We start from the raw sequence: 21117 nt of genomic DNA on the forward strand, positions 1-21117 counted from the left end.
TTTTAGATCTAGAGATACTAGAAAGACCTGAAGCTGTATGAATAGTAGCAGTGTGTGCAAGGAGAGCATATTGAAGGTTGGCACTTTTACAAAAGTGTTTAGTAAAGAGAGATCCATGGTCCTCATTTCCTTGGTACTAGGAAGATTCGGAAGAAAAAGCTTTTTACTACAAATTTTTGGGCACTGGTTCTTTTGTTCCTTGTGCCTGTAATCCCCATAAGATGGGTGGAAGCAGATGGCTCTGACTGTGGGATGGGACAGGAATGCCATTTAGAGGGGGAATTTCTATTAAAGACTTGACACGGCCCTTGTTTGTAATAGAAAGAACTTATTGGTCTGTGGCAACCTGTTCCCAGGTGGAAATAGAGTAGGTCAGCCTTTTTGAAAGGGTTGGGGGGGGGGACTTCACAGATAGTCACAGAGATGGGTTTCATAAGGGAGGCCTACCAGGTGAGGAACCATCAGAGTTTTCTCCAGGAATTTATTTTCTGTGTTTCTGGCTTGGTATAGGATCTCTTCTGACAAAAGAGATGGGTTTGGTTGATAATTCCTCTGGTACCTAGGCATGGAGGTTAATATAAACTGCTTGAATTCCTTCATGGTTTTCCCTGTTCTTGGAGGGATTTGAATATATTATCTGCTTGTGGGCCAAAAAAGGAGGTTATTGTCTAGAGGGGAATCTACAATTTTTGCTCTAAAGTTTTCAGGTGTGAGTTGATTGTGCACCTATGTATACTGCAGATGATACAGCCAGTAACAGCTGCCGTGGAAGAGGTCTATACAGCATCATAACTACATTTAATACTGTGTCTGGCTACTTGTGCAGCCTAATTTGATAAGGACATCTGTTGTTTATAATCAGTCCCTTGAGAATCCACCAGTACCCTTGTTTAAAGCATTGAGACTGAGGATGGATATCAAATACTTGGTCATTTCAGTTTGGTAACTGATGGCCTTGATTGCCAAAGTAGAGGTGGTGTAAACCTTTTTAGCCCACCTATCCACAGGGCTGCCAAATTTGTCTGGGCACTGGGATTAGGGAGGGACTTAGAATGTTCATCAGTAGAAGACACTGCAGAGGGGTTTGCCACATAATTTTAAACAGGATCTTAAGGTCATCAGGGACTTTATAAAGTCTGTCTGGCTTGCAGAGGTGGACTGAAAAGCATTCAAGAAAGCCTCAAGAACATGAGGAACAGGGAAAGATGTTGAGGTGCCCATTTCCAAGAGGCTGTAATATCTTTTTCTGAACCTCTGTAATCTGCCTAGATTCCCTAGTCTCTCCATAAAAAAGCTTCTTCCACAGAAGACTCAGGAGAAAGGAAATCACCATCATAAAGGGCTTGGTCAGCAGAATGGATTTAAGAGGTGTAGGCCAGAGAATAGTCAAAATCAGAAGCCTCATCACCTTCAGAGGAAGATGAAACAACAGCAATCTTTTGAGGGGTCGGGGAAGGGCTGTGAAGAAAAGGAAGGCAGCTTCAGGGCTAAAATGGCCTTGAGCAAACCTTGACAAAATTCTATCCATTCTTTCTTCCTAGGAAGTGGAGGAGAAAGGGGGGGGGGAGTTACATGCTTAGTTTTTTGGCATGATGTCTGTCTGAACCAAGGTTGGTGATTCAGATCCCTGACATACCTGAATAGGTTTACCAGTGATCTCTTCCCTAAATAGTATGCCGTCTGGGCCCACTGAGATGATAATTCATTTTTCAGCTTTTTTTGTAGACTCCTCAGACATAAGATTTCCTGTGCCACACTGGCTCAGGCAGGGTCTCAGAAGAGGTCATCTGTGATGGCATGTGATCGTACTGTGGGTTCTGGAACCTCAGCAGTACATCAGAATGAGAATGAACTGAGTCTTCAGTCTAGATTTTTTAAGCTTTTTTTTAAGTGGCAGAGATACGTCTTGGGAAGTGGGATCTGCCATCTTACAGTGGGCCAAGCATTTTAGACATTGGGTCTCCAGAAAATTGCTGAGCGAGTACATATGGGACCACAATGTCTCAGGTACAAACAATCGGCAAATGGAACAGGCCTTGTAAACGTGTTCCACTCCTAAACAGAAGGGACACTGGGTAAGCAAGTCTTTGCATGGGATTTGTCTACCAAACTTGCACTTACCCCTCTTAGCTGACATCTAATACCAGTAAGCAAAACACTTTAGAAAGGTAAAGGAAGGTTCCCTAATGGGAGACTTATCTCTTTACTCAAAGCAATGGTACCAACGCCTAAATGACAATCAGTCCAATGGCATGTGTTCAGGCAGATGGTGAGACAGTCTGTGGAATTACACTCGCTTGTTTTCCAATATATCCCTACACTGATGTGCTGAGGTCACATGTCAGACGTACAATCCTGGGAAGGTAAAGCTTTGGTACCCTGGCTGGACATCAGCAGTGATAACCCTATTGCTTAGGAATACTGCAGCAGTGATTTCAGTCAGGACATCATTTGTTTCAATTAATGTTTTAGAAACAAAATTTCTAAAAAAAATAGCTCAGGATAACTCCATTATTTTTATGGAATTAGCAGCTAGAATTCCTGAACTCCTGTCCAGTATACAGCTCAAGATGTTACACTGTCAGAACTGAGCAATTCAGGCAGATTAGTCATCTCATTGTCTCCTCCATATCAGAGCTGTAATTTTTCTTATAGATTACCTAATTATTGCCCAAGAAGTAATACATTTATGAGCATAACAATTTGTTTAATTTGCTTTTAAGTACACTGTAAGATCTCTGTTTGCACAGCTAGAAACCATGTAAACTGCAATCACGATTAAAATACCCATCAGCTATGAATGTACAGGGGATATCTTTTCTGGTAAACTTTCTAAAGTCACAAGTCCACCTGACTATTTTAGTTTCAGACAGCCTTCTTGCACATGGAATAAGAAACAGATAACCAAGCAGCATGGCTTTTGTAAATGTTCATCTTTATCATAACTTCTCAAGCCCCCATTGCCACTTTAAGTCAAGATTGTGTGTGAGTGTGAATGTGCAAGCCGGTGTTTCACATGGTCAACAGCTGATGAACAGTGTGAAAAAACGGGCCTATATTCTATTATGGTAGAGAAAGTCTTTTTATGCACTTTGCTGTCATGTCAGATTTTCTAGTGGAACTAAATTCAGAAGGTTGGTCATAATGTCCCTAAAAATTTACTGCAAAATTTGTCCAGCTCCCTCTCTGATAAATAATGCTGTGTACAAAAGCAACAACACAGGCACACATCATTGATAAATTCCCTTCAGTTCTTGCAAGGTGCATTAAGTTTCCTGCAATAGCATTCCCTGTGTATCTCACTCATGCCTCTGTCTCTGACCATATTACTATCAACTTCCATTTTCCTAAATGGTGCAGATGACCCAAAGGAGTCATTTTTACTCTGTTTAGAAAATCCTGGAAGGCTACTGGGGGCCTGGAAAGGACTCCCCTCAGTCCTCAGTACAACTACCCAGACTATGGTAATGGACTGAAAGGATTGACGCACATTAACAGGCCAGGGGTAGGTATGCTCTAAAATGGGACAGATCATACAGCACCCCTGGAACCTACTTCCTTACTTGTTGCAGATGTACACCTTTTGAGCCACTCTCACCATCACCTTATAAAGAGTGAAAGTTCAATATATCAGTAGTTGAAAAGGAAATCTTGCCTTGCAAGTGTAGTGGGAATGCTAGATTTGTCTGTGGCTGTGAAGCCACCCTGTGGGCAGAATTAACCAGATGGGACCAATCTGACTACATATGTCACACTGCTATGGCCCTGGTTTAGATTCACATTAGGGATCCTCCTGTCAGTTCTTAAATTGAAATTATCCACAGCCACTATGCTGACCATTCATGTAGGGCATGTGCTTTTTCCCTGTTCAGTTTAGTGGGTGGCTGGGTTGAAGCACTTGCACTCCTGGTAATGATTCCCATCATAGACTGCCAGTGCTGGCTCTGCCTCAGGACCTGGTACTGACAGCGACACAGTGAAGATTTCAGCATTAAAGACACTAAACAAGATAACCTTTCTGCAATGAGAGGTGTTCACACTCAGAAATTCAGTCCCAGTACAAAATGCAGAAAAGTGCAGAGCTCTAAGTATCATAAGAAGAGATCTCAATAATAACCACTACAAATAACTTAAAAAGTAGATGTGTCTGTGTTGTACACCCATCCATCCACAACCCTTTTTCCCATTTTTGCACATGGGGTCGGGGTGTCACTTTAACAGTGACAATCATCTACAGCCAAGGTTTACAATGCCAGGTGGCTAGTCCTGCCACGGTAGTTCTTCCACACCACAGACTCGCATGCACACTCAGACCTATGGCCAATTTAGAATGTTCAATCCACCTACTGCAAGTCTTTGGAATATGGGAGGAAACTGGAGCACCTGGAAGAAACCCATGCAAATTCAGGGAGGGTATGCAAACTCCACACGGAAGGTACTCCAGACAAGAATCAAAGGGGGGAATCTCTTACTGTGAGGTGACAACTCTATCAACTGTGCCATTGTGCACATGTGTCTTACTTCTGAAATATGAGTAAACTATGCCGAGTAGTTAACTACAATTTTAATTATGTTCTGCTTATGTTAGCTTAACTACTCCCATGGACACGGGAATGTTATAAATAAATTCCATACCGGTCTAGTTCTAAAAGGAAATTCAAAGTAATTTAAGTACCATAAAACACATCTGATGCCAATACCCATCCATGCATTGATTAAGTAACTTAAATGATTGGCATCTGTAACAAATCTGTAAGGTTGTGATTCACTCCTTCATACCAATTACTCAATTTATCTAATTCAGAGTCATTGTAGAGATGGAACTTCTCATACCACTCATTGTAGAGATGGAACTTCTCATACCTCTCATTGTACAGATGGAACTTATCATGCCCCTCAAAAGATATAAGGCCTAGAAAGGACATCAGACAGCTCACAAACCAGTGTGCCACCCATAAAACTAACATATACACTAAAATCACTTTTCATACACACCTCTTAAAACTAATATTAATCTGCTTTTTTGTATAAAAGGGAAAATATATAAAATGCATACGCAGTAAAAGTTCCACAGAAGATGCATACAGGACTCAACTACACCGACCACTGCAAACACAGAAATGTGCGTACAAATATATTAGCAGCATTCTCTTTACCAAGACTTCATGGGAGATGTGCAAACATTTAAAATACTCACACTAGTTCCTGAATAATGACACTCAAGTCCTTAATAATGCACTCAGAGTGTACTAGCTACAGGTATGTTTTACATTGTTTGTTTGCAGAGTGTTACAGCAAATGCAGTGAGACGTATATCATTTTCTTCTTTAAAGGATGATAAATAAAAAGACATCAGAGCTTTTTCCTAGGGGTTAAAAGATATCTATTCTGTTTCTTACAGGAAGCAAGGCACGTATTAAGTTACAAAGGATTGGAATGGTGTTTGAGACGGTTTTATACTACAAAGGGTGTAAATTAGAAGGCGGATTAGAGGATAACATACAGTCATGCTAACGGTCTGAAAAAATAGAAGTAGTAGGAAATATTTGAGCAACCCTATAAAATAAGTGATCTCACTCTTGGCCGTTAAACGGCATTTTGGCACAGTACCATAAAATAACAGTTCTGTGGTTGGCCACATGCATTTTTGGCACATCCCTGAACTGTACAAATCTTACTCATGCCTACTGGTCACGATAGAACTGCAGGAACACTAATTATGCTATTTAAGCTGTTAGATGATTTTAATCCAGACAGAGCACACAGAAAGCTTGTTTAGTATTATTTTAGGACTGCTATATTACTCCCAAGAATAGCACTCAGACTAACTAAGAAGCGGTTTGGACATTTTTGAGAGTTTAATAAAAGACTGTATGTTTGTGTCTGTACAAGTTTGTGTGTTTTACTATTCTAAATAGCAATTAAGTATAAAGACTAAGTTATTTTAAACATTATAAAACTAGACTAGCTGTATACATTTTTACCTTTAACATCTGAAGAGCATACATACTGATGCCTCCACTGTAAAGAAGTAATATACGTGAAACTGCAGAACAGTGGCCCTCCTTACGCTCTGTTGCACATTTTATTGTTTTAATCTTCACAGCTAAAAAATGCTGGCATTGAGTCTATTATGTCCCATTTCAGAAAAACCCAGTACAAAGACAAGTAATTATGCACATACAGTTTCATTTATATTGCCTGTTTTCCCATATATATGTTTTTCTACACATAACATGCATCGGCAACTTGCAATTTCATTCATCAGAATGCAGACTTTTACATTAAAACAGCAGAATATGTCTGCACACAGCATGCATAAACAATGTGTAAATTCATTCAACAGCATACAGCCTTCTATGTTAAAACAGCAGACAAAAACACTACTATACTTTTTCTGTGCCCTTTCCTACCTGTTCTTTGCGAACAATAAGCCTCCATGTGAGCTGACAGAGTCATTCTTTCCATGTGGGTGAGAACCAGTTACAGGAAGCCATCAAGCAGGCATCCATCATTATTCTTCTTCTACCTACATGCAACAACCCCCCCCAGCAGCTTGACTGTGAGGCTGTCCCCTAATGTCAGCCTTTTTTTGCATCCATACTTGCGCATAGACCCAACATCTTCCATAGCATGCATTATATTACTTGGTGCATGCTGATTCCTGGCCCTTACACTTGTTATGGTACCCAGCCTTCACTTGATCAAGCTGGCACTGGACGCTCATTTCTACTCTGCTTTGCCAACTCTTACAACTCCTAAGTCACAGTTACAGATTTATCCCTTTGTACTTCAGAGCTGGCCAACTATGTTCTGCTTTCAGGATCAAGCATGATATACATGGGATAGAAAGCAAAGGTAAAACTAATGCAGCCCTTGAGCTAGAGAAATTAATTACTGTCAGAATTAAACTATCTCTCTGCTTCCCCTGTTTCCATCCTGTTGCCTTCTATCACCAAAACAGCCAACAGTTTGCACTGACAAACTCTTGTTTCATTACCCCCCCCCCCCACACCAATAAAACACTATGCAGCTTTAGTATACAGAATCTGTAAAACTTAATCCATTTTTTTCGCATAGGTTAACAGATAAGTACTAAGCTCGATGCCCTTGCAGGCCATTTTAAGCCCAGCCAGTTTCCCTTTTGATGCTCAGATTAACCTATCCCATTTGGTTAGACAGTGGTCTTAGCCATCCTATAGTAACACCAATAGCTCACGACCGAAGAAATCACCAGGATCCGGATACCTTGCAAATAACTTTGTTTTATTTGAAATATAAAATCCACAAGATAGATGCTCACAAATGAAAGATTTAAAAACAAACAATCCAGTCAAGCGCTTTCACCCGGGCTCTCCCAGGCTTTATCAAGACAAAACCACAGGGAATGTGCATTCATTATATACATATGCAACTCTAATAATTCAATTATGCAATTAAATAATTGGGCTATTCCCATTGTTTAAAATCTCTTGGTGTTTAAAGGTACATGTTGTAAATAGCAGCAATGACAAAAGCAGAAACAAAAGCAATATATATATATATATATATATATATATATATATATATATATATATATCCTATAGTAAATAATTATAGTATTCCTAATGAGAAAAACTGATATCATAATATAGATAATTTGAAGGGACGCATGCATGGGATAAAGCATTTAGGAGCTGCTTCTGTCCATACTTCCTCACATTACAGAAATCAAAGTCCTTTCTCCCATCCTGTATTTTGATGTTGATGCTATTTGATGTTCATTGTCTTCTCTGTAAACCTAATTATCAGTTCCTTTAAAAAATGAATCCCTGATTAGAAGTATATAATTTCTGACGAGATTTGAAGAATCTCCCATTTCCATTTCAGTAATATCTGCTATATCAACTGTTACACAGAAATGATCTTCAACACCATCAGTCTTATTAATCCCACTGTTTGCATTGTTTTTACATTTGCAAACATACAATACTCATCCAGCTTGTCTTTGCAATTCCACAGCTTGTGCCATGTTGTCAATTTTAGTCTTTCTCCTTTTATTTTTTACAGTAATGTTCTTCAATCCTTCCAAGTTCTATTGTGATTTCTTCCTTTTTTACCTGACCCCTGCTTCTTTTTTCTACCTTTTCTGTTGTAAAAAAATTATGATTTTGTTCTTTACAATGAATGCTTTCTGTTTGGACAATGTTACCATTCCCTGTAATATGTGTGTTACATAACAAAGCAATGCCCTTTTTGATATATGTGTGTGTGTGTGTGTGTGTGTGTGTGTGTGTGTGTGTGTGTGTGTGTGTGTGTGCGCGTGTGTCTATATATATATATATATATATATATATATATATATATATATATATATATATATATATATGTATATATATATATATATATATATATATATATATATATATATATATATATATAGTCCAAAAATAGAGGTAATACTCCAGGACAATCAAGCCAACCAGAAACTAAATACAAGAGGTAAAGTAAATCTCCTTTATTGCTTAGAACAGTGAGCTTTCGCTTACCCAGAACGCTTCTTCAGACTTCAATAAAAACAACAGTACTGGCTCTAATTTTATACTTGAGAACAGCCAATCCTACACGTCTTATTCAAAGTACCCAATAGAATTTGCTAAAACAATCACATGAATAACATTCATTGAATAAGTCATATGTATTACAGTCTATTTATATTCCTCACAAATCCAATAAAAATATAAAATCAAAAATATATATATGTATATATCAATATTTATAAAATATTTATAGAAACTTTGTTATATATTCTCTAATATATTCATAGACTGTATAAACAATATAAGTTCTACCATATATATTCTAAAATGCATTAAAAATATCCATATAAAGACATACCATATGAATAACATGTAAAAAACACATCCATATGAAAAGAAAAGTGCATATGTGCATAACTGTGTATGTGTGTTAAAAAAGGGGGGGGGAGAAGGGAGGGGGAATGGGTAGGTAAAGAAGCGAATTACATGTATATGTGTATGTTTAAAAAGAAAAATGGTAGAAATAATGATAGTAATAATAATAAATGCAAATATAAATAAATGTGAATATATAACATATTAAAATTAGCGTTTATAGGGTCTATCAACTAAAAAAGGTCTCAGTGACAATTTGTCATTGAGTCCATGGCCTTTGTCCGCTCTGAGCTTGATAATCCATCTAATCTCTTCCTGTTCGGTTTTATTACTAATATTACCTAGTCTATTTGTTGACTGCTGTCGTCCTATGACCATAAAACTAAAGGTATGTATAGATCCATTATGCAAAACATGTCTTGCCAAAGCATTAGCCTCATTCTCTCTGTTTATCGCATAGATGTGTTCTCTTATTCTCTCCCTCGGAGATCTGTTGGTTTTTCCAACATAGAAACTTTGGCACTTCTTGCACACCGCTAAGTATATAACATTCCTAGACTTGCAATCTGCATACTCATTGAACTCATATCTAGTATTATTGTCTGGATGTATAAATATATTAGAGTTCATAATGAAGTTACATTGATTGCAGCTCCTACAAGCATAAGTACCCTTCCTTTGTGAGTTGATCATAACGCTCCTATTATTTTCATAACACAAATGATGTTTAAGAGATTTAGTGTTCCTGTAACTAATAGCAGGTCTATCACCCACTAGTCCCTTAATACTGTCATCTAAAAGCAAAATGTTCCAATTCTTATTTATTATGTCCACAACTGAGCTATTAACATTGGTATATGGAATCAAAAGCCTCTTTCTCATATCTTTAGATCTAAAAGTTTGCTTATGTGTTATATTACTATCTTTAATAATGGCTGGTACAGTACGCCCACTTCTGGTCTGTTGTAAAGGTAATAAATCTTTGTCTAAGTATCCTCTTTCTACGAATTCATAGTGCATGGTATCAACCGCTTGTAGTAATGTATCATCCTCACTAATAATGCGTGAAAAACGTGTCATCTGATTCTTAACTATATTTTTATGAATATGTGGTGGATGCATACTGGTCCTATGCAAAATAGCATTACGTCTACAAGGTTTCCTAAATATATCAGATGTTAAATATCCTCCATCTAACCTAAGTGTAACATCCAAAAAATCTATCTGAGAAACTGAAGTTGTACTAGTGAACCTTAAGAAGGTGGTAGTCCCATTAATATATGTCATAAAATCATTAAAGGTATCAACATCACCTTCCCAAATAAAAAGAATGTCATCTACAAAGCGTCTGTAATATGTTATGTGTCTCGAATAATTGATGTGCTCTAATATATAGGTGACCTCCCAATATGCCATCACTAGGTTGGCATATTTTTTTTGGACTTTATTCTTGTATTTTGAGGTGATACCTTACCCTGTTGGTGTTTGTTTTATCAAGTATATATATATATATATATATATATATATATATATATATATATAAACTAACTCACTGCAACAATAATAAAAATATACACACTAGACGGAACTGGCAGTAAGCGCTTTCGTCCTTTAATGATGCGAAGAACTTCATCATAATACAGTAACAAGGAAAAGATGCTGTAGAAATAAACAATAATATATTATACAACGACCCCCATTAATATTCAAAAACGTGCATGCTGATTGGTCAGCATGCACGTTGTAAATCAGAGTTATAGTAATGGAAAAAGGTCCGGTCACCCGGACTTTTTCCATTACTATAATTCTTTTTTTACAGCAACGGAGAACACAAGATCGCCGTTGCTTCACACTGTCTCGCTATGTTAAAGGAGTTTAACACAGCTTTAAAAAAAGCAACAGAGAATCTCTGTTGCTTTTTTTAAATCTGTCTCGCTATGTTAAACTCCTTTAACATAGCGAGACAGTTTGTAAAAAGCAACTGAGATCTTGCTTTCTCAGTTGCTTTTTTCAAAACTGTCTTGCAATGTTAAATGGTATTAACATAGCGAGACAGCTTTAAAAAAGCAACGGAGATTCTCCGTTGCTTTTTTTAAAGCTGTCTCGCTATGTTAAACCCATTTAACATAGCGAGACAGTTTGTAAAAAGCAATGGAGATCTTGCTTTCTCCATTGCTTTTGCCCACAGCTCTGATGTACTGCGTAGGCATACGCATGCGCAGTACATCAGAACTGCCTCAGAATACCAGACAGCTGTGGAAGGGCAGCAAGGAGGCATTATACAATTCCATTATTTAAGAAAAGTAATTATTTTTTTTCTTAAATAATGTCATTGTATAATAGCAATAACCCATGCCTGGGTGTGGGTAATGCTGGATTTACCCACGGGTGGCTTTGTTTGGCCACTCGGGCTTCGCCCTCATGATCAAACCACACCAACCGTGGGTAAATCCAGCATTACCCACACCCAGGCGTGGGTTATTGCTATATTATAACATTAAATGTGCAACCAAAGAAATGAAGACTTTTAAAAAATACAAATACAGTAACCAATGACAGAAGAATAGAATTTTGAGTAGCTATGGTAACTAGCTTGTTCTATTTATAATATATACATATGTATGAAAGGGGAGGGCTTTAGGTAAGCCAGCGTAATGCACACTTTGTGCTGATGTTCTCATTAAGACCAGGAGCAGCCTCGGCATTCAGCAGCAATTGACATTTCATTTCATTTCAAGAACCACAAAAACTGCAAATCGCTGATTTTCAAATCTGAACGTATGTTGACTACATACAAAAATATTGAATATGATATTCTTTTTATTGACTCGTGCATATACCACAAAACTGTACCTAAAGGGCTACATTTTTCTAAATATCCAAACTGGATTATTAAGGATTCTAAGTTGTTCCGAGACTTCACTAATGTTTACAATTACGCGTGTCTTTGTGTACTTCAACTTATTAATACAGACAATAAAGAACGCCTTGACATTCTAAAACAGGAGCTCGCTGAATTACATATTACTATCACTCAACACCCAGATCTATATCAATTTCAACATTTATTAGATGGAGTTACTCCGAGAATTCAGTGTCATACTGCCACTTTAATACACCGAAAAAAAAAAGTAGTTGGAAAGGGAAATAACATGACTTACACAGTTGGGAAGCCAGGGAAACAGGTTCAAGTTACGCTTGCATGTCTGCTTCATTACAAACTCCTGCAACTAGAGCTGCTCGCATGTCTGCTTCATTACAAACTCCTGCAACTAGAGCTGATCGATTAAACCAACAAACAGTCACTACTAATTCTCCGCAAATTCCCCTCCACAGTCCAAATACAGAAACCCTTAACACTTCTATTAATGATTAAGCTAATGCACAGGAGCACTTTTTGTCACCGGGCTACAAAGAAAACGTCCACAACAGACAAGCACCATCGAGATGTGGCAGAGGGAGAAGGAGGGGTTGCGGCAGAGGGAGACTCCAACCTATCGGCAGACAAATGTTAACCAAGAGGTACTTGCGGAAATGACTACCACTAATTTTGAAGATAAATTAAAGAAAATAAACAGTGCAGTTTTCAATCTCACAAAGAGACAGTTTTCTCCAATACATTATAAAGTTTTAAATAAGGGCTTCTCCTTCATCCCCGCTTAAAGCATGGGACTTCCAGACCTTCTGTTAGACTTATAATTGTTTGTTAGGAAGCTAAATCTAAAGTTGCTACTCAATAATGATACTTCTACAAATGAAGATGAAGTATCAGTTACACAGGATGTATAGTCTACTTTACCATAACTAAAGAAAAGTAGCTGCTTCAACCCAGCATTACACAACACATTGCAAATATTTATGAAAATCTGTGAAAAGGACTTGCGGCAGTTTAGCCATAATGACTCTGACAAATGGGTCATTCTATCCCTTGCATAAAAACATGCCCTCTTCCAAATATCTAATGATAAAACAATGCGAATAATGAGGGCAGGCAAAGGCACACAGATCATTTTAATGGAGCAAAACATGTATGAATGCAAAATAGAATCAGCTCTAAATAACAATGAGTTTTACAGGCTTGTAGAAGTAAAGTTTGTTCATAAACAATTTGCAGGCATTCACAAAAAGACTTCAACAGCTAGAAAAATACATTATTTCTTCAGATTAATTCTATTTTATGTCTGTCCCTAACCCACAACTAAGTAAGATGTTTGGAATTCCTAAAACACACAAAAATGAGTTTGAACCACCGTTTAGACATATTATTTCAAACAAAAAAAACTATAACTGAAACGATGTCTGAATACGTGGATTACTTGTTAAACTCAATAGTTCAATGTACAAAATACTACCTTAAGGACTCTTGGGCATTTCTCAATGAATTATTTCTTTTAAAAGACATTACACTCTTAGTGACACTTGACATAGAATCATTATACACCAACACACCACATAAAGAGGGTTTGCATTTTACCAAGCTGTTTCTTTCACAATATGTTGGCTTTGCTACTAACAGATTTGTGAATTGATTTCTTTAGTGCTACACAACAATTTATTTTTCTTTAATGGCAAAATTTATCAACAAACAAAAGGTGTTGCAATGGGCTCTAAGATGGTCCCATCATACACAAACCTTGTCTTAAGTACATGGGGAACATGAATCATTACCATTCATAAAAGGCTTTAACAACTTTGCCTTATGTTGTTGTTACATAGATGATATATTTTTTGTATGGAAGGGTAGCGAACAGGAGCTTCCTGGTTTTGTGAGGTCATTATCTGATAGTATTGTTTTTTTTTTTTTTTTTTTTAATTTGTCATTTCTGGTTGTGGACACTGTTAATTTCCTAGACACTACTATTACTTTAGATTCTACGACTGGCCAATTGCACTCTTCATTATTCAGGAAAGACACATATAGGAATAATTTCCTTGACTTTTGCAGCCAATATCCATATTTTATGAAGGTTAACTTGGTTTGAGGACAGTTTATCCGACTGTTCCATTTAATTAGTGATGATAACATCTTTATCACTGAATCATATTTTTTGCAAAGACTATTTATGTTAAGGAATTATCCCCAAGAAATATTACACAGACTACACGAGGAAGTTCAAACAATCTGCTATACTAAGTTCCAGCCTATCATTCACTTTGGTTTTACCCAAACGGCAAATGATAACCTAAAATAGATATGACATTAAGCTTCTCAATTCCTATAAGCAGGGATATGTCAGGCATCAGAAGTATCATCAAGAAAAAGTGGGACATTACTGCTAACAGTCAATCAGTAAGTAAGGTGCTTGGCATAACTCCCAGCTTTGTATATAAAAAGACTAAAACCCTTAGAATGCACTTTGAAAACAAAGATCCACCATTTTATGCAGAACAACCTGAATTTAACCAAGGCCATAAAGGAATGCATATGTGCAATAACTGTATAGTCTACAAGTATATTTATACTGATGAACAATATGTTTTCCCACATTGCAATTATGTGGTGCATTTTACTAACTATTATGACTGTCACTCTTAGTATATGCAGCAACATGCAAATCCTGCAGCAGTTTTTATACTGGAAAGACATGCCGGATTAAAGAACATTTATTTGCAATGCGACATAACAATGATATTATACAATGCCTCCACTAAAACGTGCACGCTGATTGGCCAGCCCAACCAGCGTGCCCGTTGTAAATCCCTCAATATACTAACGGAAAAAGGTCCGGTCGCCCGGACTTTTTCCGTTAGTATAAAACACTGTCTCGCTATGTTAAAAGAGTTTAACATAGCGACACAGGTTTAAAAAAAGCAACACAGATCTCCGTTGCTTTTTTTAAAGCTGTCTCGCTATGTTAAACTCCTTTAACATAGCGACACAGTGTGTAAAAAGCAACGGAGATCTTGTGATCTCCATTGCTTTTTTTTTTAACCTGTCTCGCTATGTTAAATGAGTTTAACATAGCGAGACAGCTTTAAAATAAGCAACGGAGATCTCCGTTGCTTATTTTAAAGCTGTCTCGCTATGTTAAACCCATTTAACATAGCGAGACAGTAAAAAGCAATGGAGATCTTGCATTCTCCGTTGCTTTTGCCCACAGCTCTGATGTACTGCGTAGGCATGCGCAGTACATCAGAACTGCCGCGGAACACCAGACAGCTGCGGAAGGGCAGCAAAGAGGCATTATACAATGCCATTATTTAAGAAAAGTGATTATTTCTTTTCTTAAATAATGTCATTAATAATAATAACCACTTCTGGGTGTGGGTAATGCTGGATTTACCCACGGTTGTCTTTGTTTGGTCCCTCGGGCTTCGCCCTCGGGACCAAACCACGCCAACCGTGGGTAAATCCAGCATTACCCACACCCAGGCGTGGGTTATTGCTATAATAATGCCTTGGCTAAACACAAGGAAGTCTGTTTTAATTTCTCAGGGTTTCATTTCTTTGTGCTTGACCAAGTTGATATGTTTTTTGGTGATTGTGATAATCTCTTACAAGGTCAGAGAAATGAAATGGCAATTGCTGCTGAATGCTGGGGCTGCTCCTGGTCTTAATGAGAACATCAACATAAAGTGTGTATTACACTGGCTTACCTAAAGTCCTCCCCTTTCATATATATGTATATATTACAAATAGAACAAGCTAGCAACCACAGCTACTCAAAATTCTATTCTTCTGTTATTGGTTAGGTTGTATTATATATATATATATATATATATATATACACACACACACACACACACACACACACACACACACACACACACACACACACACATTACAAACAACTGTAAAATAAAACAAATGTAAAATAAATAAATACATTTGTATTTTTTAAAAATCTTCATTTCTTTGGTTGCACATTTAATCTTAAAGGACGAAAGTGCTTAATACCAGTTCCATCTACTGTGTATTTCTTTATTATTGCTGCAGTGAGTTCATTTTAATTTATTTAGTTTTCTTGGAGCTTTTTAGTTGTATTTTATATATATATATATATATATATATATATATATATATATATTCTATTTGTGCTACAGGCATTAATCGATTTTTCATCCCAATTAGTTAACATCTTCCTTTCTTTTATTTTCTTCTACTTACTCTGAATCCTCTGATTGCTGAATATTTTACTCCTGAATTCCAAACTTGTCATGGTACAGCAGAGAGCTAATTATCCGAACGTCGATTATCCGAAACGTCAATTATCCGAACGCAGCATTCCAAAGTGTTTGGGTAGGAAAACTCAAAGTCTGAATATGTGAACATTATACACATTCACTTGTGTGTGTGTGTTTTGAGCCTGTAGTCCACTTGTATGTGAACAATATTCTTTATTGTCCACTGGAATTGCTGAATGGTTGAAAAGTATATTCCCAGTGTGCAGAGCAAACAAGATTTTAGATGTTTTTTTATATAGTTCTATGTAAGTTTGATTATCCTAACAGTTTGATTATCCACACTACTCTAGGTCCCAATTAGTTCGGATAAAAGACTCTCTACTGTAGTACCATGTTTAATATGGCCTGAGTGATTTTTACTTGCAATATATAAATTTGTTCCATTTGCACTGTGTCTTACTTACTTATCTCATCAGCTCTGTCATTAATGTCTGTAGTAATGGTTTTCCAAGCTGTGTTAATTGCACAAGTGCAATCAAGTCTAGATTTACTACTAATAACGGTAAGCAAATCACCCAACTTTTGATATGAGGATCACAGGTCACCAGAGTTACCAGGTGTTACCTTTAAATATACACTTGTGTTTTAGCAAATCATTAATGGCATACTCATTTAAGGAATCCATTTTCAGTATGGAGTAAAAACATTCTAAAAGAAAACAAATAATTAAAATCAGTTACCACAGAATTCAAAGAAGTTTGAAGTCAATTTCTATGAGAAAATCACAAACAGTATGTAATTAAATATTAAATTAAGTATACTAAGTTAACCTTATACAAGGAGGAGTAAGTCATAATGTCGGCACTTTGACCTATGCACCAGTTGTGCCAGACACACAAATGCAGGACTTCCTTTACACTATTGCTTGCAGTTATACCTCTATAACAGTACAGATCAGAGGTAAAAAATTAAATGTAATTCAAACTATATATCCTCTGATTAAACAGCTGCACAATATCTCACAAACCAACACAGCATTGTTTCAGATAAGCACTGGGTTGTCTAGTCCACAGTTCATGTGAATTTACAGCTGACTAGGCCCCTTCGGATGGCAAGAGGTTGCCTGTCTAAAATATACACCTAACAACAAACAGTGAAAACCAGGGGCAAAACAAGAAAATATAAATTAAAATAAATCTTCCTTGTACAAGCTATCCTTATCTACAAACTGAGAAAAATAAAAGTACAAAAGAATAAAGGTACTTGCAGATTATCACAACCAGATTTCAAACCACTCGATAATACGTGAAGTACCATATGTTATTTACTTTACACTTAGAAAACGTTCTTCTGGTGGTTTACAATGATTCATTATTTTTTCCATGGATGTTATTTGGTATACACATTTTAGGATATAAAGTATTTCATAATAGCGTGAATATGGATGGACTTTCTTAATGAGGAGCACTGCTCATAATACGGTACAGTTGAGAGGTTAGGTTTACCGTTTTAACCACTACTGACTGACTCTTCATGACCACAACACTATTTCTGGTTGTGAGCTCTTTTTAAGGAGCAAATGCTGCCCTTTTCATTGTAAACTAATAGGAACAGTTATACCTGGGTTGTGGGTAAAAGGGAAGGGGTGGGGATGTAAACCCAATTTCAAATAACGACTTTAAGGAGAAAATAACTATTTGCACTGCCACACCTTGGTTTGGTGGTAAACATTTTGTGTAACATACCGTGGGTTCAACAAAACTCCATATATCTTATCTATTTTCAGTTTTGTACGCTTTTCCATAGTTACCTTACGTATTTCCGCGACTGTTACAGTTTTAAGGATGAAACGCATGAAACCTCTCAGAAGGTATTACAACACAACGCGGGTTGACTACTTTAACCGGAAATTGTGACAGCATGGGTTCCTTGTTATAAACAACTGCCCAAAAACAGTCAGTTGGTTATATTTCAGGCCTAAGTAATGAGACCCTTTTATAGAAGCAGGACAGCTGTGAAGATGTACCAGTACTTAACATATTATCGAGTGGTTTGAAATGTGTTGCGATAATACGCAAATACCAAAATAAAATATAACTCAAAATAAATCTTTGCACAATCAGTCACAAACCAGCATTAGATTATTTCAGATAAGCTCTAGAAGTATCCTTCTAGCATGCAGTAAGCAACAGACTCTCATTTTCCTGGTGTCTAAATTAACATAATAGTTCCTTTATAAATTTGTGAAAGTATACCTATTTGATCTTCTTCACTTAAAGGTAGGTGTAAATGCCTGCCACAATTCTTACAAAAGAGCTAACATTTAACCAACCTAGGTTTTCTGAAGAGTGACTTTTAGGATTTGTAAACTGAAAGTTATCTGAAGCAACATTAATTTACAGATTTATTTATGTGTTTCTATTTTGGTATGTTGGGTTTTTATACTGTTTTTAGTGTAATGCTCATTGGTAAATATAAGCAAAGTTATAGGATTACTTTAAAATTCCATATGCCTGTATTAGCTACTGTTCTTCAGGACAGACCACATTTTACTGTCTCCTTCAAACTCTGGACAGAACTTTACCATAACACTCATGGAAAAAGCCTAAAAATATGTAGCATTTCCATCTACATAATGCTGCTAAATTGTCATATTTTCTCATCTCACAGCCTAGTTGATTTCCTCATGATTCTGAATGTGCAAAACGTATTTTTGTAATGCATATCTGTAATGTCTATGATTTATAACTTTTGACAGAAAGTTGAGTGTCCACTATTAGCACCTCATAATAACCTTTGATGTGAAACAGCACATGTCCACACTATTTTACCATGAATGTAAATACAACAGTACAATGCCAGAGAAGCGAGACAAAACTGAAACCCACGTACTGTTGTGGTTTCTTTATTTCGCCTTTGGTGGTAATAATCCCAACAGGCAGTGAAGAAAATGGCACAAATCTGGTTTCTGGACTTCTAGCACTAAACCTTTTGCAAAATTGTGCCAAATGCTGTTCTGCTCTTTGGACTGTGGAGATTACTGGCACTGTCATGCGCTACTTGCACTTCACTTTTTTTGTCTTGGCAGTAATAAGTTTAGTACAGTGATGGCGAACCTATGATGTGTCAAAGGTGACACACCATGACGTTTTGGGTGACACGCCAGTGTTCACCAACACCCGAGTTACCAAAGAAACTGCTTTTGCATTCATTTCTTGTGTGAAGTGCATTGAATTGTTTTGTGCCAGGAGCCAGTTCAACAACACTGCTGCAGAGGTAAGGAAGTTATTAACCTCAAAGAGTATTTTGGTGTACTGTCTCGACAGAGTCTGCAAAGGTCAGTGCTGACATTGTTTTCTCTTACTGGTTACACTTCTGCAAAGGGCAAGCAGTTTGAATTTCTAAGCGTGTGCTGTTTTACATTCCTCTCAACTGCCCTCTTAATCCTTCTTAAAACTGGTGACTTTTAAAAATTAATGACAATAATTAGATTTACAGACTTATTTTACTTCAGAAAATGCATATTAATTCACATTCATTTTTTCTGTCAGTGCCTCAAATTAATACTACTAGTAATTTAAAACTGTCAGTGTCCCTTATTTCTAGTTTTGCCCCTTATTCTGTTGAGATTTATCCCTGATGGATTGACAGCTATGTTGTATTTATTTATTTATTTAAATTTTTTTTTTTTTTTTTTGGAGGGGGAGACACACCAGTAGAGTCAAGTTAGGCATTTTCCAAATGTTTGACATGCTGAGCCCAAAAGGTTCACCATCACTGGTCTAGTACAAGACAAAAATGAAAAATAGACTTGAGGAACTGGTGAAAACAGAAGTAGATGACAAACCATTCAAATAGTTGCCATATAGGGCCATAGAAAACATGATGACTTCTTAGTAGAAATGATCTGAAAACAGCACAGGTAGAGATGGATGATGGCACATGTAGAAGGCAAAAAAAATCATTCTGCAAGGGCGTGTACAATGACTGCACACTTTTGACAGGGGTGCATAACAGTAGACAGATGCCTTACTTGTCATGCAAGTATGTTATGATCTCAAGACATCTACAGAGACTCGCAATTCTTTACCGAATGAGAACTCTGTCAGGAAGTTAGAAAATAAGTCAATGAACTCCTTCCCTCCTACTAAGTGCGAAGTACTTATCCACACTTCGCTTACTCTGTAACTGCCAGTATGTGAAAAGGAAAAGAAAAACGAGCATCTGACAATGTTTTCCTTTCCTGTGGTGGGAAGGATTATGTCAGTCCTTGGTTACTGCTACCTAGCTATCTGGAAGTATTACTGTTATATGTCACACAAGTAAGAAACTGTAAGTCCTGCAAAATGTAGATACCTTCAAATGACATGCATCGAAATGCTGCCATAGCACAGGAATCAAAGACAACAATGGAAGCATGACTCACAAGTTGTACAGAACTGTCTGTGTTCATCTGCCCAATCTGCACTGCTGTCTAAGAACTGGGCACAGGTATCGGCAGTGAGATGACAGCTCACATCCTACAGAACTGGAACTTGATGACAGGTACATCTAAAGGCTTCCACATTCCAAGCAGCCCTATAGCATATATATCTAGATGGCAGAGCTGAGAACCTCTCTGACAACAATAATGAAGCAGTGTAATATAGAAAAGATCAGAAATCTTTCCTACACAACTCAAAGTTTTAGCAGACAGCGCCATATTTAACTTAATTATGGTTACTCAATACTACAAACACATTACAGCAAGAAAATGAAGAAAATATGTTACCACGTTTTCATTTTGCAGGCTGTTAACTGTCCTTGTGAACCCATGTGAATGGCCGTCACTGTTCCCTGTAGATTTCTGTTGCCAGAGTGGCAATACAGTATGGGGAGTACTGTCTGGTATTTGAGCTGTTTCTCCAAGTAGGTTATTTCCCTGCAGTTTACGCTCAATATTGCTCAATGAAGCATGTCCCTGTAATTGACCATCACCATTTACAATATCCTCTGTTCTTGCAGGATTTCCTTGGGCATACTTCTGTTGGTCCCCAGTTTTGGCTAGTGTTTCAAGGTGACTGCCTGCAAAAATCTGAAAAGGGACTTCATGATTAGT

The 21117-nt window shown here is 37.0% G+C and overlaps 1 protein-coding gene across 3 annotated transcripts in view; it reads right to left on the minus strand.

Annotated features, from left to right (window-relative positions):
* Positions 1 to 21117, minus strand: part of LOC122793591 (Golgi integral membrane protein 4-like) — a 1583571-nt gene that overhangs the window by 463139 nt on the left and 1099315 nt on the right. For 2 of the 3 annotated variants that reach the window (XM_044061761.1, XM_044061760.1), the window contains exon 8: positions 20791 to 21093. The exons of the other annotated variant lie outside the window; for it this stretch is intronic. In XM_044061761.1, the coding sequence (XP_043917696.1) occupies positions 20791 to 21093 (303 nt within the window). The remainder of the gene's footprint in view (positions 1 to 20790; positions 21094 to 21117) is intronic. 3 annotated transcript variants of the gene reach the window in all.

Source organism: Protopterus annectens, chromosome 2.part0 (genome assembly GCF_019279795.1).
Source record: "Protopterus annectens isolate FY-2018-M chromosome 2.part0, PAN1.0, whole genome shotgun sequence".
NCBI classification, from domain to species: domain Eukaryota; kingdom Metazoa; phylum Chordata; order Ceratodontiformes; family Protopteridae; genus Protopterus; species Protopterus annectens.